This window comes from Ambystoma mexicanum, chromosome 2p (genome assembly GCF_040938575.1).
Source record: "Ambystoma mexicanum isolate Mex_15411 chromosome 2p, UKY_AmexF1_1, whole genome shotgun sequence".
NCBI classification, from domain to species: domain Eukaryota; kingdom Metazoa; phylum Chordata; class Amphibia; order Caudata; family Ambystomatidae; genus Ambystoma; species Ambystoma mexicanum.
In genome coordinates, this window is record NC_090923.1 from 280225082 (window position 1) to 280249096 (window position 24015).

Sequence of the window (24015 nt, forward strand, 5' to 3'; positions counted from 1 at the left end):
TCCCCACCTGCAAAGGAAAAGAGGCTGGAGAGCTTATTAAAATAGGGGAAAAAAAGAGCGGCAACCCAGAAGGCACCAGGTGGGCGGGGATTAGGAAAGGTGACCTAGATCCACTTGCACCAGCTCCCCATCTGCCTATCAATGGCTTCCTACGTTGCTCTATTCGCCTTCTAATTTGAATGCACACCTGCAACCCTTATCACATCCTCCTTTAAACCTTTGCATTGTCAACCTTGCACTCTGGTGCCTATAACTGCAAAACAGTAAACGCCCAAACTATTGGCATTACCAATGCATGTCCACACACAGTCTGATGGAGTCGCCTCGGGATTTCTTCGGGACGGGTACTATGGGGGATACCCATGGGGTGGGCCCTGCCGCGGGCTCAATGACCTGTTGCTTTAGGAGTTTGTTGATTTTCTCTTCCACCTGAATCTGGATATTGATGGGTATGCCCCTATAGTGTTGTGCGACAGGCTTGATCTCCAGGTTAATGTGGAGATGGAATTTTCAGTTTTTCAACTTGCCCATCCCTTTGAATAGATTGGGTAATGCGACTTCAATGTCCTCAGGCCTCCCAAAGTACTTGTGGGCCATCAGCTGGTATAGTATGTGCACCAGCCCCATGTCCACCGCAGTCTTAAAGCTGAGTATACAGCCACTGTTTACTTCTGTCATGAGGACGTGTAACTGGAGTTCAGCTGCATGAGCCTTGTGCGTGCACATGGCAGAGATAACACCCTTGCAGGGGAGCGGCGTGGTGGAGCCGTATGGGTAAATGTCCACTGTGGCCTTCTTGAGCTTTGGAGCGTCGGGGAGGGAGTTGTACGCCTCTTCACTAATTATGTTAACTGGTGCTCCGGTGTCTATCAGAAGTCCAATGGCGCGCCATTCCCTTGAAGGGCCAACACTGGGCTGTGTTGAGTGGCCGTGTTATTATTTAGGGCCCAGACATATCCTTTCTTCCTCTGGTCCTCACTGCTGGTGACCACATTTCAATATAGCAGACATCGCATCTGCGGCCATGCTGTCTGGGAACGTCAGCTGGCCGGTACTCTCAGGCGTATGCTCTCCTGCGGTCACGCTCCTCCCGACATTGCCATCTGGGTTCTTGGTCCGGACCACCCTCCTGGAGGCTTATAGGCATGGTCCGCCTGCGGTCCCTCATGCTTCTCCAACTGCTCGGGGGAGCGGGGGCATTTTTACAGACTGCCCTGAAGTGGTCATGGCCCCCACACGCAGCACACTTCTGTCCTAGGGCTAGGCAGTCGCCTGTGTGGGGTTATTCGGACCCGCACCTCTAGCATGTGGCGTCTATGCGCCTGGATGGTATATTCGAAGGCGTGGTGAAAAGTTTGTGGGCAGCGTCTGGGAAAGAGGCCTTTGGCTGTAAAGTGACTTTGCCCAGATTGTCCAGTTGGGAATCCACTGCTGCTTCAATGAGTGCTAGAGCGAGCATTTCATCCAGCGGCCGCTGTTTTTGTAGCTGTTTCTTGCAAAACGAATGGGGTTTGCACCCTGCTATGATTTGCAATCGTAGGGCTTCATCATTCGAGTAGCGATGAATTTTGCAGTGTTTCAGTTTAATGCGCAGTCTAATTCCGCAGTTGTCGAGGGACTCTCCTTTGTCCTGTTGTGTGATGTGGAAGAGGTGGCGCTCATAGTCAACATTGGTATGGGGTATGAAATATTCAGTCAACTTGGTATGCAGATAAACCAGGGAGGGTGCTGGCATGGTTATATAAAAGCGAGACTCCCAGACCAACAATCAGAACAATAACTAAGGAGGATGGGAGTGTAGTGGATACCCAAGAGGATGTGAATCGGGAATTTTTAAAATACTACCAACAATTGTATGGGGACAAAGGGGGAAGCGACCGCAGGTAGATAAGGGAAACACTAGAAGACATAGGGATACCACGAATTAGCTCGGAGGAGCAAAAGGACCTAGATGCCCTGATTACCCTGGAGGAATTAGAAGAGGTGGTAGTGCAGCTACCCACTAGCAAGATGCCGGGGACTGATGGACTCCCTGGTGAATTCTATAAAATGTATAGAATTGAGGTGCTTCCCCCCGCTTTGAGCAATGCTTAATGAGGCATACGAAACAGGAAGGTTACCAGTGTCCCTGAGAGAGGCGATTATCATACCGCTCCCTAAACCCAATAAACCTGGCAATGAGTGTGGATCATTCAGACCGCTGTCAATGCTTAATCAAGACAGCAAAATGCTCACAGCTGTTCTGGCAAACAGAATGAGATATATCATTACTAAACTAATACACCCCGATCAGACTGGATATGTCCCACATAGGAATATATCCAATAACCTTAGACAACTTCACCGAGTTATAGAACATACGAAAGGGGATGCGAGCGAAATTGCAATTGTATCCTTGGACGCAATTAAAGCCTTTGATTCAGTCAAATGGCTGTGGTTGATGGCGGCTCTGTCCAGTTATGGGATAGGGCCGGGGTATCTTAAATGGGTCAAAATGCTATATAGTGCACCGCTGGCCAGGGTTAAAATGGGAGCAATAATATCGGAGAGGTGGCAACTTAGTAGGGGTACTAGACAGGGATGCCCCTGGTCCCCCATGCTGTACATTTTAGCACTAGAGCCCCTGGCGATATATCTAAGGCAATAGTATGACATAGTAGGGATTAACATAAATGGGGAGTCAAACTTAGTCTCATTGTACGCTGACGATATGCTGCTGTATTTGCGATCCTGTAACGCTCACCTGGTATCCACGGGGACGTCGCTCAGCCTGTTCTGACCTCTTAACACCTTAAACCCTTCCCTGGAGGCTATTCGACTGGAGACAGGGCCTGAAACACAGGATTGGTAGAGTTTAACTCCCTATTGTCTCTGTGTGCTTGAACCCCTCCTTCGCCGGGGTCCAACCCTTCCCTTTCATCCACAGCTCACCTTGTTTTCTTGGATAGTGTGCTCTCCGTCCTGCTTTCAGCGCAGGGGCTCGTTGATTGATGCGGGCTCGTTGCTGCCTAGTTACTTCACTGGCAAGAGTCCAACAGGTAAGTTTAATGAGTATTTTGAACAGTTCTCTAACTTCGTTCCTTTCCTTCCTTTAGATGTTGGCCGGCGTCCGGGAATGGCGGCATGCTGCCGAGATGAGTAGCGCGATGCGCGATGCACCCCTTTCGTATTTGCATTGAACTGAGTTCTTTTTCTGTGTCTTTTAGGTGCCGCAACGTTTTCAGCGTGGATGCCGGTTATGAAGAACAAATGCGGTGGGTAAGCGCGATATGCGGCGCCTTTAGATGTTTCCACGCTAACCTGGAGTGTCTTTTCCCTCTTGCAGATGGATGAGAAGCTCCGGAGAGAGTTCCCCCAGAGCGGCTGGGATTCAGGTAAGTGTTTGAAGCTCGTAAAGTATTTAAAAATAAGCGAAGATTTGCAGAATGCTTACTAATGCCTTTTTTCTGTTCTTTTCCCTTAGGAAGCGGTGTGCCGGGATGGGAATGACACCGCCGAAGATGCCTTTGCAGGAGCTGAGCGCAGAAGAAAGATGCAGGCCTACTGGAAACCGATCCGAACACAGTGAATGTCACGCTGCAGGTGCAGAAAACGTAAAGCATGTTTCTCAGCCTGGGTGTGGCTTAAATAGTCTCTGGGCATCCCAGGTGTCTCTGGGCTGAACCACACCCAAAAGACTAGACCGCACATGCAGTTGTGGGAACCGAAATATGTGGGGGCATCCATCTTGTCCCCATCAATCCACTACAAGTCCAAACCCCAATGTTAGCCTATGGGAGTGAGTGAGTCTGGTGCCACAAGCGCCAAGTCGGACTCCAAGTGGGTCTTTGGAGGGATGGAGAGGCCCTTGAGGGCCATGTAAGTGATCGTGGACTGGCTCCAGCCTGACATCTTGGAGGGCTGGGGACATGAGGGGCAGGAATCATGACAGATACCCTGAAGAAAACCTCCAATATGTTCTGGAAGTAATGGAGCGGTTTGTGACGTTACCTGGCATAGCGGTGAATCCCAAAAAATCATTTACATTTCTGCTGGGTAGGTATATTGGGACCCTGCAAGATAAATTACCAGTCTTGCAAATACCATGGAAGGTCGATACGTTCAGATATCTTTGGATAGACATCTACCATACTGTGGAGGCAGAGCACCAACATAATACTGAGAAAGCGGTCAAGTGCATGGAAAAAAGCATGCAGTGCTGGGTAAGGCTCCCTTTGGCGATGATGGGAAGAGGGGCGATGCTAAAAATTGTAGTTCTGCCGAGATTATTGCATTATTTCGGGAACATACCATATCTGATACCATGAAGAATTTTCGCTAGAATGCATAGCATATGTAAGGAATTTCTCTGGCATGGGACGAGGAACAGAATCGCCAACTACAATATGTGGCAAAATGGCTATCAGAAGACCCAACCCCGGAATCTAGGTTGTTTAGACTAGAATGCGCCCCATACTTCCTGAAAGAAATGATATGGCTGCCCAAATCAGATATGAAAGAGCGCTCAGAGATGATGATATTGGGATGGAAGATATGGCATAAGGCCTGTCAGGTGATGGAGAACCCAACCCCACGTTCCCCGCAAGTGCCACTGGTCACATTGACGGGAAAAGAAGGCCAATTAATAAAGGTGATCAGGAAGCACTGGGATCTGGTAGGGATAGCAACTGTGGGAGACATATGGCAAGAGGGGAAGATAAAGGAATTCGGAATGTTGGTGGAGGAAACGGGTTTGCACACGGGACAATACATCATATATCATAGGATGGTGCAGCAAATCAGAGAGACATGGTCCGAAGCAGTACTAGAGGAGCAACCGGACACTGCCATAGAAACAATATACGACATAGCAGAAGGAGGGCACGAGATATCCAGGATATATGAGCTGATGATGTCCAACGTGGGGAAGGAAGTATTGCAGCTGAGACAGGACTGGGAGGAAGAAGTGGGGGCCCCTATGAGTGATGGTATGTGGGAGAGGGTCCAAGGGTACCACAAGAAAGTGTCAAGGAATGCGAGGTTACAGCAAATACAACTGTATATAACCCACAGGGCTTATATGACACCCCAGAGGATAGCCAAATTTAAAAACGCGGTAAGGCAAATATGCCCCAAATGCAGCGAAGAAAGCACTGGGATGACTCATATGTTCTGGGCATGCACAGAAATAGAGACATTTTGGGGAGAAATAGCCCACAGATTAAAGGAAAAGGGATTAAGATAACTGTTTACACAGCATGGGCATGTCTGGTAGGGGGTTTCCCCAGACCACGTAAACTTAAACATGTAAGTAAACTAAAGGATTTGGCGTATATACTTGCGAAGCGTAGAATTGCCATGGGATGGAAGGCATGCCACAGACCAAGGATAGAAACATGGTGGAAAGACCTCCAGAAATGGGCAGAGGCTGAAACTGCAGTATGGCAAGAAGATAGTAACGCTGGAGGAGGTGAAGAAGCAGAAACCCTGACAGCCTGGAAACATTTAATAGCCACACTGTTTGGGTCCATTCAGGACTGGTCGAGTGACCAAGACCCAGCAGAGAACATAGAGGAGGGAACCCCTCTGCCAGACGAAGAAGCAGATCGCAAAGTAGGGTAGGCTCGGGGTGAGGGGAGGGAACGGGAGACCATAAAAAAAAAAAAACTTGGTATGCAGATCGTGGTAGGTCGCAGTGTCAAGGTTCACCAGCTCTCCAGCGATGTATCTGACTGCTGGTCCGACGGCCATAGACCGTGTGTTTTTGAGGCGGATGTCATCGAGTCCTATTGCACCCACATAGAATTTGAAATCCCATAGCCATGTGGACCATCTGGGGCCCAGATTGCTGGTGTTGCGCACATCAAACGCGTGGGGCAGGTACAGCACCTGGGATTCACTGCCCGAGGGAGATGTCTGTTCTGAGGGTCCTGGACGCCAGACGTGGATGAAGCCTCTTCGTCAGACATGGCTATGGCTTATTTGAGGTTAACTTGAAATGTTGTGGGGGCTTCCTGGTGGCGCAGTTGGTGTGGGTGCGAGGAAGAGCAAAGTCCAGGCATGGTTGAGGCGAAATGGGCAGGTTGGTGTGTGTGCCACTGCACTGGGGAGGCCTGCGGGCCAAAATTGGGTCTGGCACTTGGGATGTAGCTGGGGGCCACCAGGCTACTAGCAGGGCCAATCCTCCTGCAGTTGTGTCGGTTGCTTGCCGTCTTGGCATGTGGAAACTGTTGTTCTGCCTGCACTTGTGACAGGCAGCCTCATGTTTGGCTGCTGAGGGTACGTGGTGCCCTATGAGTGCCTGTGGGGGCGAGATGTAACTGTGCCGGGCTTAAAACGTGGAATACAAAGTTGCAAGGGCCTCTGCGCTTGCTGCGCAGGAATGGGGTGTGGCTCTCCGGAGCCGGGCCTGCCATAGCGTAATGCGCACCTCGCTGTGTGTATGCAGCCTTGCCTATGGAGGCACGCCGATGCGTGTACAGTGCCCGACGACACCCTCTGTGCTGCCTTCACAGAGGCGGGCTGGATTTACAGGTCGTTCCGTTTCCCTCGTGCGGGACCTCCGTGGCAGTGTTGGCCGTGGTGTGGGGCCCTGTGCCCTTCGTCGCCAGTGTCAGCTCGGGTGGTGGACGGCACTCACTCCGAACCAGGCATCACACCTTTCAGCACGCATCCGCCAATAACGGAACACAGGCCGGGTGCAAAGTACAACCTCCTTTATTCTTGAACAACCTTGAAATGGCCAACCACTTCCCCTTCCTCCCCGAACTGCCCCCCTCCCTAACCCAACATCACTTCACTTTTCCCTCATGGCCCAAACGGGGAATCACCCACATAAAGATGTGGAGGAGTCTAATGTCTGTCACTTCACAACGTGACACCATGCTGGTCAGTATTGTCTTGCATCCAAGACAAGCACGTATACCCCAAGCTATACTCCCAGATAGCGACAAAAGGGACAAAGAAGGAGGAGTGAAGAGAGGTGAGGATCAGGAGACAGCAAGAGGGCAATGGCGGCTGTGTATAAGAGGGAAGTAAACTAGTGGAGATGGGGCGGGTGACTGAGAAATGTACTTGGGAAATGGATGGCGTGTGGAGCGCAGATTGCAGCTGGAGCGAGTGAGGTTGGCATAGCTCTCAACTCACACGCTTTTGGCAGGTGTCACCCGCCTTGTAAACAGCTGACTCACCCGCCAAGCCTCCTGCATGCCCATTTGTTTCAATGGGCCTCTCACCCGCCAAAAATAAAATCGGGTGTTTTCACCCGCCTTTGCGACACAAATGGTTGAGAGCTGTTGGGGAAGAGTACGAGGTGGACCACCAAATAAAACACATACGTAAAGGAGACACCAAAGAGTATGTACAAAGAAAGGCTGAAGTGCATTGTGAAAAAGGGCTCTCAAATGGGTTTCCACAATTGGCGACTTGCCAAATTAGGGCATAAGAGCTTTTCAGTAAAAAACAAAAACATAAATAAAGGGCAGTCTCCTAGCAATGGCTTCTTTAAAATGTGTCTCACCATGCTGTCTAAGGGGTATTGGTCCCTCTGGAGCAAAACTCTTCTTAACACATCAACTACTGCATGCATTTATATGCAGTGCTGAGTGCAACTAATAGTAAATGAGGACATAATGCATTTACCACTTTCTCAGCACTGGGAAAGCAGTGTCAAGAATGGGACATACACACTTGTCAGCAGCTGAGGGATTAAAGGGAAGGAATTTTCAAACGCTACCTCGGATTTGGTACCTGGAATCCTCTACCCATTCAAATATAACATACAAGAAGTAACATTAAAAGAGTAGACCTACACGTTTATTTTTCCATCCCCTAATGCTGCTGTGACATTAGGTCTCTGAGGAGGAGCTGCTACTCAGAAAAGGTTTTGATGCTACTCTTGGCTGACTCACGTTTTCATCCTTCAGAGGTTGTAAATTGAGTATGATAAATGTAGGTAATAATGTAGGTAATTATTAAGAGTTCTTAAAAGGGGCTTTAAACATTGTGTTTACTATATATGGGGTGCTATATAAAACACCAAATATTATTAATATCACTGTTAAGTATATGAGTTATGTGACAGGACTGCATGAAGGGTTTTTTGCTTTCAATATTTTACCATTTTTAGTTTACCATTATGTTACAATGCTACATCACAAATCATTCTAATATTAAGACAACACAAATATTTGCAATTGATTAACAGTCCATGACCCCCAAGTTCTCCACTGCCTGTTTTATAGGTGAGAGCACACATGGTCATCTACGTCTCTCTTTGTCTGAAAAGAACAGGTTAAAAGAGGTTAAAAGAAGAAGGGCATTTAAGAGCAATGATCACTTACTTACATATCAATATGTTTTCATGATCACCCCATCAGTATCAAACCAATATCTGTCAATAAGAAGCCATGGCGGTGACCATCAGCAATTGTATGAAATCATTTGTTGCCCATGAGAAGGGATGGATACATTTAAATTACTCAAAAGCAAATTGGGCAATTTTCCCCAATGTTCTTTTAATTGATGAACGACAAATCACCATCATTTCCATTAAAATTCTCACACTGACAAAAAGCAAAAATGTTTCATACCATTGTTTTGGTTGAAAAAATTAATTTATCACTATGAGAGAAGTGAATCACTAATCTCAATCACAATCAGCTGGAAAAATTGTTGTAAGCTTTGTGGCGAAGTTCCTCACCTGAATCACATTTTGCAAGAAAAAAATGAAAAAAATCCCCCAGCCAAACAATGGTGAACAAAAAGGCCCAGCCACAAACTAGAAAATATTTCAAGTTGGAAAAACATTGTTCATTATAGATCCTCATCAACATATTTCTAGCAACAAAATGCAGTGCCAGTTAATAGCTACCTGGCCTTTCTTCAGAGTGGGCAACAGGTCAGTCACTCTAGTCACTGGAAAAGATTTACTTCTTGCTTCGAGTGATCCAATAAATGTCACAAAATAAATGACATAGCAGAGAACAAGAAGGGTTGTATACAAAAGCTGGAAGAAAAGAGAAGTCTTTGAAAAACCCTTAACATAAACTTCATTTAACCTTTGTTAGAACAATATCTTTTTGAATAACAATCAAGAAACAATGGGGTATAGCTGGTTAGTTTGGGGGGTTCTCACACCGGATAAGAAATATCAAAATAAAAAGGAACATCATTGAATATCCCAAACAATAAACATGAGAAATGTTTGACAGAAGAAATTAAATCCAAATTAATTACTCAAAAGAAATTACTACAAGAGCAATGCCTACATAAAAAATGTTATTTAGATAGAAGATATTGAGAAGCAATACTTGAGAAAAGATTATTAAAAGAATGATTACATGGAGCACAAATATACATATTTCACAGACATTAAACAAGTTGGCCATTTGCTACACTTTCTGTATTGAAATCGGCCTACCACTGGGCAATTCTCCTCCTTTGTCTTTCATTAAATCACAAGCCTAATAAAAACAGTTACATGGTACGATCCATGTATTAAATCTTTGCCACAGTCAGGTTTTGGTATGGTGGCACTTTGACTGTATAGTACAGGATTGTAGATTTTCATGAAAAACTCACAGCAACAATAAAACCTGCCAGGTTCCTGAGAATATTTTGATTTTAGAAAAACATTGTTTTTTTAAAATTAAAAACAAGCTCAAAAAGATACAAAAGAATTTGATGCATTTTATCTTAACTATCCTATGTAGAGAGGAGCGCCAACTAAACATAGTAAACACCAGCTAACGGTGATTTACAGGTTCTGAAGAGTACTCACAGAGAAGGGCTGCAGGTTTGTCCTATAGGGACTGTAAAGATTAGTATTTCGTATGGGGCAAGTTTGGAGATTATACTCTTTGTCTTGTATCCATGATATATGATAGTTTATTTATATAGCGCCTATACACAATGTGTTTCAAAGCGCTTCAAGGCAAGGAAGGGAACAAGGGAAAATACAACAACATTCTTACAGGCCATGAACAGTAAGGATGTGAAATTAACTATCGTACTCAGCCTGACGACATTTCAGATAGTGCAAGTGTTAAGACATAGATAATGAAGAGAGGAGGAGAGTGGGAAGGAAATGGAAACAGACAGGCGACAACCGTACTAGGCCTGACGACATTTCTGGTAGAGCTGAAGGAAAACAAAAGGTGAGGGAGAGGGGTGCAGAAAGGGAGGGGAGGAACAAAACAAGTGACTATCGTACTAGGCCTGACAACGTTTCAGATAGTGCTGGAGGGAGTGGAGGGGCAACAGTAAGGGGATAGGGTAGCGACAGACGAGGTTGCTATCATAGTAGGTCCAGGGACAATTCTGATAGAGTAAGTGCATAGAAGAAAGTAAGGGGAGGAGGGGAGGAGAGAACAGAGATTAAACAGTCAAAAAGAGTGGAGAAGCAAGAGAGGAGAGCGAATACAATTGCAGAAGTCAGTAGTAACACATAATGTTGCAAGCCAGGATACAAGATGAAGATGGAACAGCATGATTCAGGGCCACCATGAGTACAAGATGCAAAGGAAGTCCAGCATGAGAGTTGAGAAAGGGTGACGCACCGTGAATCAATAAAGTCCATAAAAGTAAAACGCAGCATTGGCCACAAGATGGTGATCGTGAAACCAGAATGTATCAAGACAGACTCCTGTGTGCAGGAAGGGGAGGGGTGCATAAGGGAACAACACTGGGGCACCAGAGAGGGTGGGGATGGCCTGTTGGGACAGAGGGTGTAAACACATGTTTTTGCATGCTTACCTGCTGTCTTAGCAGGGGGTCGGACTCTGGATCCTCCTGCTCTGAACAGGTCCAAACAGCTATAGCCCTTTTCTTTGACTGCCCTTCACTTTGGACGCCCGGGCGAGAGACGCCCTTCATCTAAGAGTTAAGAGCAGGAAGGAAGAGGCAGGGCTAAGAAGGTGGGCGGGGCTTAGGCCAGGTGACCTAGATCCACTTACACCTGCTCCCCAGCTGCAAAGGAAAAGAGGCTGGAGGGCTCCTTAAGTAGGGAAAAGAGCGGCAAGCAGGAAGGCACCAGGTGGGCGGGGCTTGCTAAGTGGTGAAAAGGAGCAGCAACCAGGAAGGTACCAAGTGGGCAGGGCTTGCTAAGTGGTGAAAAGGAGCGGCAAGCAGGAAGGCACCAGGTGGGCGGGTCTTAGGCCAAGTGACCTAGATCCACTTACACCTGCTCCACAGCTGCAAAGGAAAAGAGGCTGGAGGGCTCCTTAAGTAGGGAAAAGAACAGCAAGCAGGAAGCCATCAGGTGGGCGGGGCTTGCTAAGTGGAGAAAAGGAGCGGCAACCAGGAAGGCACCAGGTGGGCGGGGCTTAGGCCAGGTGACCTAGATCCACTTACACCTGCTCCCCAGCTGCAAAGGAAAAGAGGCTGGAGGGCTCCTTAAGTAGGGAAAAGAGCGGCAAGCAGGAAGGCACCAGGTGGGCGGGTCTTGCTAAGTGGTGAAAAGGAGCGGCAAGCAGGAAGGCACCAGGTGGGCGGGGCTTGCTAAGTGGTGAAAAGGAGCGGCAAGCAGGAAGGCACCAGGTGGGCGGGGCATAGGCCAGGTGACCTAGATCCACTTACACCTGCTCCCCAGCTGCAAAGGAAAAGAAGCTGGAGGGCTCCTTAAGTAGGGAAAAGAGCGCCAAGCAGGAAGGGACCAGGTGGGCGGGGCTTGCTAAGTGGTGAAAAGGAGCGGCAACCAGGAAGGCACCAGGTGGGAGGGGCTTAGGCCAGGTGACCTAGATCCACTTACAGCTGCTCACCAGCAGCAAAGGAAAAGAGGCTGGAGGGCTCCTTTAGTAGGGAAAAGAGCAGCAAGCAGGAAGGCACCAGGTGGGCGGGGCTTGCTAAGTGGTGAAAAGGAGCAGCAACCAGGAAGGCACCAGGTGGGCAGGGCTTAGGCAAGGTGACCTAGATCCACTTACACCTGCTCCCCAGCTGCAATGGAAAAGAGGCTGGAGGGCTCCTTAAGTAGGGAAATGAGCGGCAAGCAGGAAGGCACCAGGTGGGCGGGGCTTAGGCCAGGTTCCTAGATCCGCTTATACCTGCTCCCCAGCTGCTGCACATGATGAAGTGTGAACTTAATAGGATAGCTATTCGGGAGATGCAGAGTTAGGAGGTGGGTGGAAATAGGTACGTGAACTCACCGCCTGTAATCCGATTCCGTCAGAAAACACTACCGTGTCTTCTGAAACAGCTTGGTCCACTTACTGTGTGCATTGGTTCAGTTGAAAGGGGGGCTCTAGAGTAACTATTGTAGAGGCTGCTTTCAGAATCAAGATTTAGTTCCAACTGACGATTCCACTCTCTTGCGAGACGGTTCTGGGACCGGTGATCTGGATGACCCTGGCATGATGAAGACAATGATGCGGATGACCTCAGTGGACCCCAGGACATAATGTAGTCAGGGCAGTAATGAACACTGATCGGATGGTGTCCGACAACCCTCATGGCAGAGACAAAGAAGTAGGTCCCAAAAGGCCCCTCGTCTTTTTGGAGAACTGCTAGGGGAAGTCCTCTTGTCTCACAAGTGGAGGGTCTGCGGAGTCCCATGTCCAAACTCAGGATGGCGACGGATGCAATGAGATGGTCCAGGCGGGAGCTGGTCAGTATATAGAGTGGGCCCGGGTTACCATGAAGGCTTCCAAGGGCAGGATCCTAAAGCAGAGGTCGAGAGTGGTTTTTTCCCCCTAGGCCAGGAGCTGAGGAATAAATTAAGGCTTTCAGGAGCTCTGACAAAGGAGCAGGGATTTGCCGGAATGGTTGCTGAGAGCAATGTTGGTTGGCTGTAATGACGTTCCACGGGTCTTCAGCAGGTTGCTCCTCTTTGTAGAGACGTTGGATCTAACGACGATCTGAAGAATGGCTACATGGAGTATTTCTTTTATCCTAAATTCGAGCAGTAGTCACCCCCGAACCCACCAACAGTAAGAATCTGCACCATTCAGACTGGCTAGGCTGTTCAATCATTGACAGGTTCCGGCTACCACATCTGCCCACCAAAAGACACACTCTGACCAGAAGATGGACTGGGACCAGACAGTCCCAGCCCACACATCTGGCCAGAAGGCCATACCTCTGCTTTACATGGGAAAGCCAAGGCTTTATCAAGGAAAGGGATTGATTTATATGGTGTATATATGGCCCTGAGAGGGCAGGAAAAAGGCCAAACGCCAAGATGACCAGAGGACAAGGCAAAATCTTGTGGCATGTCATTTTAGGGAATCGTACCAAAATGTTGCCACGATTGTGCTGACATTACGAATACTGCGCCTGACCGCAAAACAAAAATTCTGACCCCCATTACACAAGACTAAGGTGAGCAAGGTTTATGGGGGTGCCCCCAGCTCACTAGAGTCAGTGTAATGGGGCTCAGGGGTTTCTGGGGTGTCTCCTGCTTCTGTTACATAAAGAGCCGGGTGAAAGTTTAAGAAAGAAAAAAAAATGTTTTTAAAAAAAACCATGCAGTGCCAGCTCCGCTCCACCCAAGTGGGTGGGAACTGATGCTGCAGGGGATAGAGGGGAGTCGGTGGCACACACCGTGACGTAATGGAAGTGGACATTTTCGTAGTCGCCATTGTGGCCGGAGCAGTGATCTCATAGATCCCTTTTAGGGTATATGCTCCTCTAAAAGGCACCATATGGTTAAATTACAGCGGGAAATGTAAACAAATATGTTAATGTTAATGGACATTTGTACCGCGCACTATCACCACCGTAGTGGTCCCTTGGCGCTCTGGCGGCTCTGAAAGAGGAGGGGAGGTTGAGTTAGTGGGAGGAAGCAGGCACAGTGCAAGAGAGCAGTGATGTGCTGTTGGCGGCCTCAGCCCGGTGGGTCCGTTGGCTGGGCCTGGGGTGTTTGCGGCGGGCAGTCGTCGTGTACTGTTGTGCAAGGCTGTGTGTATTTTTGTTCTGTTGTTGCAATGTAGTGAAGTTTGTGCGGTTTGTTGTGCTGTAGGTTTTGGTTGTGTTTGATTTGGAATTTGAGAGGTGTATGCAGAAAGGGAAATTGTTAGTAGTGTTGGTTAGTTTGCATCTCTATCCTGAATTGAAGCGCTCGGCTTGCGTAGTCTCCCCTGTTGCGGCTCTGTCTGGCATACAGGTTCCATACTGCTCGAGTCCCCGCGTTTAACATGCTCTCTCATGGCTCCCCTTATCCTCCATTTAGACTCTAGTGGCCAGTGCATCTGCTAATGACAACCTCTCCGGTAGTGGGTAGATTGCCAATGTCTCGATAATTCCACACCAACGTGGTACCTGGCAGTAGTTAAGTTACGGGGCGGGCTAGAGTGTTGGTGGGATTGTCTGGGTTTGTTGACTCAGTCTCCGTGCGTGCCACCTGTGTTCCTGTCTATCCGATGTCACCCGTCCAGCTGCCGTGGGCTTTACTCTACCCGGTCAGGGATGTCCGTGTCTTTCCGGTTTAGTTATCCTTTTTACCAGTTTCCTTTTTCCGGTTTAGTCTGCGGTGTTGTAGAGCCAGTTTTTTAGTGATTTCCTGAATTTTAGGTGATCTTCAGTGTTTCTTATTTCCTTTGGGATGTTGTTCCAGGTTTTTGCGGCTAAGTGGTAGAAGGAGGTGCCTCCAAGTTTTTTCTTGAGGTATGGTTTGAGTTCCAGGCGGATTTCGTTGCTCGATCGGAGGGAATAGAAATTGTAGGAATTCTGCTCCTTGTCCGCCGATTGCCCTGTGCGTTATGCACAGTGTTTTGAAGGTGATGCGATATTTAACTAGGAGCCAGTGTAGGGTTTTTAGGGCAGGAGTGATGCGATCTCTTCTGGATAGTTTGAGGAGTAGTCTTGCTGCTGCATTTTGGATCAGTTGCAGTTTCTTCAGGAGGTATTCCGAGGTAGAGGCTGTTTGCATAGTCTATTTTAGACATGATTAGGGCGACGATAGTGAGTGTTTTGTGCGCGAAGGAGAGGAAAGGTAGAATTCTTCTTGCCGTCTGCAGGAGGAAAAAGTATTTCTTCACTGTTGCATTTATCTGTGGCTCCAGGGTTAGGTTGTTGTCCATTAGGACTCCCAGATTTTTTACTACCTTCGATGGTGTCGGTGCGTTTCCCATTTCCGTAGGCCATGGGATGGTGGTTTCGTTGTCTTGGTCTTTGGATACAATCATGATTTCTGTCTTTCCTGGGTTGATTTTCAGGTTGTTGGCATTCATCCAGTCGAAGACTTGTTTTAGACAGTCGGTAAGGGTTGAATGGTCGGCATCAGTGTCTTTGATTTTGTAGATGATCTTAGTGTCATCTGCGTAGTTGTAACATGTAACGTTGTATTGTTTGAAGATTCCGATGACCGGGTCTGGTAGATGTTGAAATATAGTGGAGATAGTGAGGATCCTTGTGGTACTTCACAGCCGTTAACTCGTGGAGTAGATTTGAAAGGTTTTATCCATACGGTTTCTGTTCTGTCTGTTAGGAATGATTTGGTCCAGCGTAGTGCTGTGTCTGTTATGCCTATATTTTCTAGTCTTTTGGTCAGGGTGTCATGGCTAACAGTGTCAAAGGCTGTGGAGAGGTCGAGCTGAATAAGGGCTGAAGTAGTGCTTGAGTCTGCGTTAGTTTTGAGGTCATCCCAGATGGATAGTAGTGCTGTTTCCGTTCCTCTCGCTGGTCTGAAACGGATTTGAGCTTGGTCCAGCATGTGGTGTTTTTCTACGTGTTCTTGGGTTAGTTTATATACGTAGGTTTCTAGAAGTTTTGCTGGGTAGGGGATGTTAGAGATCGGCCTGTAGTTGGAAAGGTCATCTACGTCGCCACTTGTGTTTTTTAAGAGTGGCTTGATGTACGCTGATTTGAAGATCTTATGGCAGAACAATATCTGCTGTCAACAGCCCATCCTGAACGCATCATGCAGGCAACAGAAATGTTACTTAAAATTAAAAAAAGAGATACAAAGTACCCCTACCATACCTTATTGTAAAGTGATATGTGCAGTGTAAAATAAACAAGGAATTCTGCAATGGGGGCAGAGTCCCCCCTGCGCTGATAGCTATAGCAACTGATCAGTGCCCCAAACATAGATGAGCTAAGTAGGGTAAGTAAAGCAAAATACTTCTGACCTTCAGAACTCAGCACAGGTTAAAAAGAAAAGTAAAACCTTGCACAGTTCCATAGAGTTATATGTGAATAAAGGAGCAAAAAGAAAATCATCAGTAAAACTGCTCAACATCTCTGTGGTCACATTAATATGTGGCCTGGGTGGTGGGTGGGTGAAGGACTATGGGGAAAAGGTCCCTGTGAAAAATATTTGGGCAACCTCTTTATTATTTCTATCTTCGTGTTTCTGAAGTATGGTTGTCACACTACAAATGGAGGTGGAGTTCTTGGGAACTCCAAAAACTTCTGCCGGGTCTCAATCCACATCAGAGTCCCTTTATCTCTGGACACCATTATCGAAATATGGTCTTTCACAATGTATACTTAGAACAAGATGATCTATTGCTGAAGGGAAATATTGTGAAAATACTGAAGGAAGAACGAAGAGAAAAATAGATCTAAGTGGGAGAAAAACAGACACTTGAGGGACATTTGCAGAAAGAGGGGTGATATTGGAGGTGTGTGAGTTTCCAGAAAAAGAAATAAATGTGATCTGTGCGCTAAGAAGAAATTCAGGTTAGTGCTGAGAATTCTAACGTCAAAGAGGGCCGTTAAGATAGTGGAGAGATCCATGGTGTCAAATCCTGTGCATAGATAAATGAGGGGGGGGGGGGAGGATAGAGGCAAGTTTGAGGAGAGGGCGTGGGTGAGGATGTCAGAGACAAGAGTAAGAGCTTTTTCAGTGGAGCGATGTCTTTGGAATCTTGATTGAAGGATTTGTTTCAGAAAGCTCATTGACTTCAACATAGTGCATGATCCTGTTGAATAGCACTCATTCTAGGATTTTGCTATAGTGGGGAAGAAGAGAGAGGTCGATATTTAGACAGACTATTCAGAGCCAGAGAATGTTTTTCTAGGAAAGGTAGAACAGTGGCAGCTTTCAAACAGAGCAAAAAGACCCCAGAGGAGAGTGTGATATTGAAGAGCGTGAACAGATAGTAGCAGGTTATAGGTGCAATTGCTTTAATAGTTTGAGGAGCAAAGGGTTCCACACGGACACTTGACGGGTTGGCGGTATGAAGTATAGGGGTCTATTCAGTGGGCGAGGTGGGAAGCAAGAGCAAAAGGCAGGACATAGACTGTGTGAGAGTGGGTGAAAAAAGGGGGCATGGAGGAGTGAGGAAGAGAAGGGCTACAAGTGTATCCCGGATCTTAAAGATTGCAGGGGAAAAGTAGAGGGAAAGGTCATTTGCAGAGAGGAAGGAGGTATGGCATGGGATTAACATAGGGTAGAAGAGAGTTTGTGGGGGTGAACGATGAGAGGAAATGATGTTAAATTATGATCATAGTGATTGTAAAGAGAGAATCTTTGTTAGAAAGATGAGGAGGGAAGTGGAATGTGTGCCAGCTAAGCCTGTGGTGGTACATGTTAATCATAAGTTGACATAATAATTGGGCGAGTGAACAAGAGGATGACATAGTAAAATTATACGAATGGGGAGAGAAGAGCCACGCTTAAGTCACTGAAGCCCTGATCGATCTAGATAGCATACATGTTGGGAGTGCCAATAGGGCATAGAAGGCGGATCACATCTTTTTGGGGTAGTAGGTCATTTACTTTGGCTTGCACTTGCATTTGGAGATATTTCAAGTCTTGGAATGTGAAGGAAGTAGGTCAATATTAAGGTTGGTAAATGTAAGGGAACGGAGAACAGAGAGAATATCTGAAAGTGATGCCTTGATCGTGGATAGGTAGGTGATAGAAGGATATAAGGGAGTAACAGTTTCAAGATCAGGTTGTTGAGAGCAGAACATATTTGAGCAGTTACATTCATCCATGAGGGACATAGAGTCAAAAAGTAGGTCAAGGAAGAAGGAGTTAGGGGACTACGAGAAATTTAAATAAGGAGAACGTTGAGGGATGAAGGTGCAAGCACTTGGCTGGTAGTATGTTAAAATGTTAAAGTGAGAAAAACAGATGGGAAAATAGCGAGGGCTATCCACGCCATCTCTTTGGTCAATCAGGATGAGTGTACAAATGCAGAACGGTTGCATTGAAGTGTTGGAAATGAAGAAGCATCATGGGGGCAACCTGGTTTCTATGACACACATGACTGAAATCTGCTTGCTTTAGGAATTAAAATGGTTAGAAATCAAGAAGGTTTTCTTGGAAATTGACTAGGCATTCCTTAGTACAAGGGAAAAAGAAGCGTATGAGAAACTCCCCAGCCCTTTGTCATATGCCTTGCTTGAATGGGGACAAATCCCAATGGGGGGGGGGGCTGGCTGTCCTGATTGGACAACCAGACCCCCCTTCTTGTAAAATGCGGGGAGAGAATGCAGAGGTTGTGCTGTAGTTCCTGATAAATGCTGCAAACCTGGAAGCTGAAGAAAAGTTGACCACTGGAACCGAAAACCAAAGAGGAAGATGAAGGAAACGCGGCTGAAGCGATTCCCAGCGACCGGAAAGCCTGCTGTGTAACCGGAGCCTGCTGTAGCCCTTCCTTCCATATCGACCTGGGGACTCTAAGAAGACTACCGCAAACCAGAGCCTGGTGAGACCCACTAGACTCAAGAAGACCTGCATTTTGAGCCATCCCATGCATTGCTGCGACTTTGCATTGTTGCAATACCCCAATACCGTGGGATCTCTAGCCATCGTGCGGTGTACAGTCTTCTGAATTCTGAAACTCGCTGAAACTTTGTGGTCATCCTGGTGGATCTCCAGAGACACAAATCGAGTCCGAAAGGTCCCCTCAGAGTGCTGGACCTTTGTAATGACGAGAATCCAACCGCAATTTTCTGTCTTCTTCTGTGCACCTTGAAAAGGCGCCAAATCTGCAGAACCGCATTCAGCCGCAAGGGAAACCTTGCCTATAGCCTTCTTCATCGATCACTGCTGCAAAGTTCCTTCTGAGGTTTTGTTTTCAGTCACCACGACAAGGAATCAACTGACCGGGTATTTGGCTGCAGACCCTGAAGTCGTCCTGCTGCAAAATCTTCTTCAATGCTGAGGTACTGTGTTGGCTTGGGTATGTACTTACTTTAAGCCTGTTAGGAGTTCTGTGTAGCTGTAGGTTGTTTTCTGCGATGGGAAGGCCTCTCATCCAGTGCACCCAGTCCACTGCTAGAATCCGGCTAGGGTATCTTCTGCAAAACCCCTGGATCCTCTTCTAACCCTAGAAGTAAAGTACTCACCTGCTTACCCAGTTTTCCTAAGGAAATCTGACTTTTGCTACTAAGGAAGCTATTCTGACACGGTCTGTTGGCCCCTAGTCCCTAGTGACCCCCCTTCTACCACCGAGAACACTCATGCTCCAATAAAAAAGGAAAGACTTAGAAGGGATTTGACCTTTTGCCTAGAAAAGAAGTGTTTAAAAGTTACTTACTTGTAAAGAGTTGGTTTGTAACTGTAATTCTAAGAATGAACATAGCAATCATGAAACTAGCCACATTCTTTTAAATAGTTAGACAGTGGCAAGCGCCAATATATACATATGTATACCTCTATAGATACATATGGACAAGTAAAGGATGGATGTTTCCACTAGGTATATAAGCAGTACTGAACAAAGCAAGAAGGCCTCATTTTAGTGTAGCAGTTGAGAAAAGCAATTGAATTAAATAGAATAAAAGTTCAGCTATGGAGTTTACTGAGCCAAGAAAGCCAAGGTCTTATCAAACTGGAACTGGCTGACATTGGATACAATTAACGTGAAAGAACAGAACTTCCTGTTCAGAGAGGTCAAGCAAAAACAAAAGACGTCAGAGGACTATTGAAGAATAAGATCAAATACACGAAAAGGCTCAATTTCATGGTGTCCAGTCAAGTGATAGAAGGAAGTTGGATGAGCGAGATGATCACAACTACATGGAAGCCGGCTGGTGCCTATACTCCTTAAACATTCTCAGAGAACAGTACAAACTCAAAGCCAACTTCAAAGCACTAATTGACACTGGACCATTGAGGTGATGATGGATTATATGCTAATTTGTGGGAAGCTGGTGTTAAGAGCTCACCCGCACCTGGTTACTCAGTCTGCATGCTGCTAACGTAGGTGGAAAAGTACCGACGGGGGTTAGAAACCAGCCAATTGTAGGGGACCACGTAGTTGGGGGTCCTATAGCTTGTGTAGGCAATGGGACGTCGTACATTTAGTGACGTTCATAGTGGCCATTTTGAGGGGGGGCTTAGTTGCCCCACCTGATGTTAACTATCCAATTGTTTCTCTCCATTACCCTAAACAGATATATGATATGATAGGTTATTTATAACGCACTTAATACCCAGAGGTTTCTAAGCGTGGACCCAGGGATCTAACATGTGTTGCTCCGTTTCGTCTTGCTTCCAAGGCGAGCACATTGCCGCTGAGCTATCCTCCCGAGACATATGGAACCTATGCTTAGTTATGCACTTACAACCAATCCCACCTCCCATTAGGTTTGTGTAGTCTTGCCATGTAGGATGACATTGGTAAAGACGCAGGTCAAAACGTCATGGATGACCAGTTATGGGAATAAGAACCCAGCTTTTTTATGAAGTAAGTAGAGTCAGAGTATCGAGGGATTGCTGATGTTCGTTGTACTCGCCGTTTTAGATACTTGACATTAAAACAGATTAACTTTGCCAAACTACTTGTGTCATCTTGATTATTGATGTATGAATAAAATCTGCATCCGCATCTATCTCCAGGGTACCGCTACTCATCTTAAAGGGCTGTTTGGGAACACCCAGCTCATACGAGTTTCCTCCAACTATTGGTATCACCAGATTAGTCCTTTGAGGATAATTGTATGAGTGTCCCCCAACTGGGTCTTGCTTCCCCCGACTTGCTGCTAGCCTGTCCAGAATAAGTCTGTATTAGGTTGTTGCCTCCACCTACAATAACTTTGAGTCATTCAGTAAAGTGTGACATTGGGTTTTACTTTCCCCTTCATTGTAAGGTTAAAAAAGTATGTGGGTTTTACTTACCTTGTGTTAGCCGTGTGCCATCCAAAAATAAGTTACAAGAGTTACTGCTTACCTCAATCTGGGGTTCCTTGATTTCAAAAGCACCTGTAATTGATTACATCCTTAGGTTTTACTCACCTAATAGAACTGTGTGTTATCACAAAGTAGTTCTAGGTTTTTACTGCACCTGGAACAAGTGTTCCACTATTCACAAAAAGTAGATTTTCCATTTGACTGATTAAGTGATTTGTACCAGTGTATAACTGGTAGGGTCTACTGCCCTTGCACTACTGAATGCTGATATGAAAGTATCCACTTGTTTTTACTCTCCAAGAAGGCTTGACCTATATTGAATGTGTATGAAAAGGTTTTGGCTTTCTTAGAACTACTGTTAGGTACTTCAAATAAAGGTCTATACTTGGGTCTGTGTACCTTCAAGTATAGTGTTGTGTTTTTATATTGTGATTTCATATCATGTGTTTGTGCTTACTGACTCGTAGATTTATCTGTGCCTACCTGTATTTAAATAAACCCTTAATTTTTACATACATAGTTTTTTAGTGTTTCTTTGGACCATTTGTATTACAATTTCATTTGTAATTATTCTACAGCCCTCTCTCCCTCCTAAGATAAGACTGGCTGCTCTGTGTGCGCAACCATGTACTTAGGTGGTGCAGCCTTATACTAAGAGTGGAGTCTTCTACTGCCTCAGTTGAATGGTTTTACTAAGCCCTTAGTTGGACCTCAGAAAAACTGTCCTAACACCGGCAATGAAGAATAAGACTCTTACAGCAGGGTAATGTGAGCATTACATTAAGGTGAATTAAAGTGTAGAGATTTTATAACAAATGAATTGATCAAAATAAACCATTTCTAACCCTTTTCAAATGGTAATGAGCTAGAGATTATTTCTTAAATATTCATTATTTATGACTGTGATCTGTTCTACTGTGAAAGTTTGAATGATAACCAAATACACTATTTTTACTAAGTGCAGTAATGCATAGTTGGGGGAGGAAGCATTCTAGTGGTTAATGTAAGAAGGTGTGGGGGATTACAAAAAGTAAAGGGAGAGTTGGTGCATCAACAATCTTTAGTGATTAACAGACTCCTAAAAGTCAACAAATAACAAAAACAAACAAAACCATCTTAAACAAACTAAAAACGTTTAAATTGCGTTTACCTGAGACAATGAGAAAATGAAAAGTCCCCAGTGTGGATAAAGCACAACCAAAATAACTGTGAAGAGGCATTTCAAGATTATAGAAAGGCTTTCGGCAACCACCTGAAAAAAACATATTTAGGAAAATAGGAATAATTCACGGTGAGAGTGATAAAAAGAACAAATAACAGTACTGTAATTTTTCACTATAAAAACAATATGTCCTGTTGTAAGTCAACCTATTACACCATGATCTGCAATATTGTGCATCCCCATTGGTTGGGTTTAGATGCAATTACATAAAACAGCTAAAAACATCTTGGAAGTTAGTCATTTGAAATGTGAACTATTTCAATCTAATAAAGCACACAAGTATGGCATAACAATAATGCATTATTAATGTGCTCAGAACAGTGTAGTGACATTAATGTGCTTAGAAAGGACATGCACCCGGATCACTCAGACCATGCCAATCAGGGCAATCAATTTTTATTTATTTATTTATTGGGTATTTATAATGCGCCTATACCCAATGTGTTTCGAGGCGCAACAAGACAAGAGGGTGGGGGGGTGGAGGGAGGAAGGGGAAGACTAAACAAAAACGGTCCTACTAGGCCTTGTGACATTCGGATCATGCAAATTTCATTTTTTTTTTATGCAGTAGGTTGAAATGCAGTAAGAGAAGGGGAGGGGAGGGGAGGCAGGGGGGTGCAGGGGCAAGGGGAGGAAGGGTTGGAAGGGCTACAAGGGTGCAGGCCCAGTCAGGCTAGTGGGGGGGCAGGGACAAGATGGGCATGTTTCGGTTGAGGGGGGGCAGGGGATAGGGTTAGGGGAGAGCAAGTGCAGTGTTAGACCGGATTAGGGGGGCCTGGTGCCCTGTAATGCTCTGAAGGAACCAGGCAGCCAGTCAAGAGGCAGAAAGGGAACATTAGCATGAGAGGAGAGAAGAAAGTAAGAATAGAAAAGGAAGGTCTTGAGAAGCTACCGGAATTTAAGGAACTCCGGCTTAAGTCTAAGAGGGGCAGGGAGGCCATTCCAGAGGGAGGCACCCGCAGAAGAGAGATCTACCCCCCACTCTGTGCTTGGAAAAGCGTCTGATCTGCAGAGAGTTTGAGCTAGACGACCGAAGGGCTCTAGCAGGGAGGTATTCAGGGAGGAGTTGGATGTAGAGGGGTCCCAGGCCACAGAAAGCCTTGTGGATGATGCAGAGTGTCTTGAACTTGATCAGTGCAGCAACCGGGAGCCAGTGGAAAGGTTTTAGGGCTGGAGAGATGCGGTCCCTGAGCTTGAGGCCAAGGATAAGTCTCACAGTCTTGTTCTGGATTAGTTGAAGGGGCGGAAGGAGTTAGGCAGATTGAGGAATAGGCTGTTGCAGTAGTCCAACTGGAGGGCACCAGAGCTTTGGAGACATTGAGTTTCTGTGGGAAAGTGAGGAAAGGGAGAATGCCTCTGATGAGGTGGAGCTGAAAGTGGGCCTTCTTTGCAAGGTCTGTGATGTGAGGAGAGAAGGAGAGAAAGAGAAAGAGAAAGAGAAAAGAGAAGGAGGAAGAGAAAGAGAGAGGAAGAGAAAGAGAGAGAAAGAGAAAGAGAGAGAAAGAGAGATAGAGGAGTCGAAGATGACATCAAAGCTTTTTTACCCACAGGAGGGTGAGGGGAGGAGGCCCCTGGGGGGGGGAGCAGAGTGTAGGAGGGAAAGAGGGAGCACGGGTCCTGATGAGAAAGATCTCAGTCTTCCTGGCATTAAGGCAGAGATCGTTAACAGTACACCATGCCTGAATAGCAGACTGGCCGCCAGGAATGAGAGAGAAAGAGGAGGAGGCAGAGGAGGGAAGTTTGAAGGAGAGCTGTGGGTCACCCGCATAACATTGGAAGTTAGGAGAGA

General features: G+C 46.2%; 1 protein-coding gene across 3 annotated transcripts in view; it reads right to left on the minus strand.

Moving 5' to 3' along the window:
- RFT1 (RFT1 homolog) overlaps positions 1 to 24015 on the minus strand; it is a 416949-nt gene that overhangs the window by 355184 nt on the left and 37750 nt on the right. For all 3 annotated transcript variants that reach the window (XM_069643549.1, XM_069643548.1, XM_069643550.1), the window contains 2 exons: positions 22155 to 22256; positions 8852 to 8986 (listed from right to left, as the gene is read on the minus strand). In XM_069643549.1, the coding sequence (XP_069499650.1) occupies positions 8852 to 8986; positions 22155 to 22256 (237 nt within the window). The remainder of the gene's footprint in view (positions 1 to 8851; positions 8987 to 22154; positions 22257 to 24015) is intronic.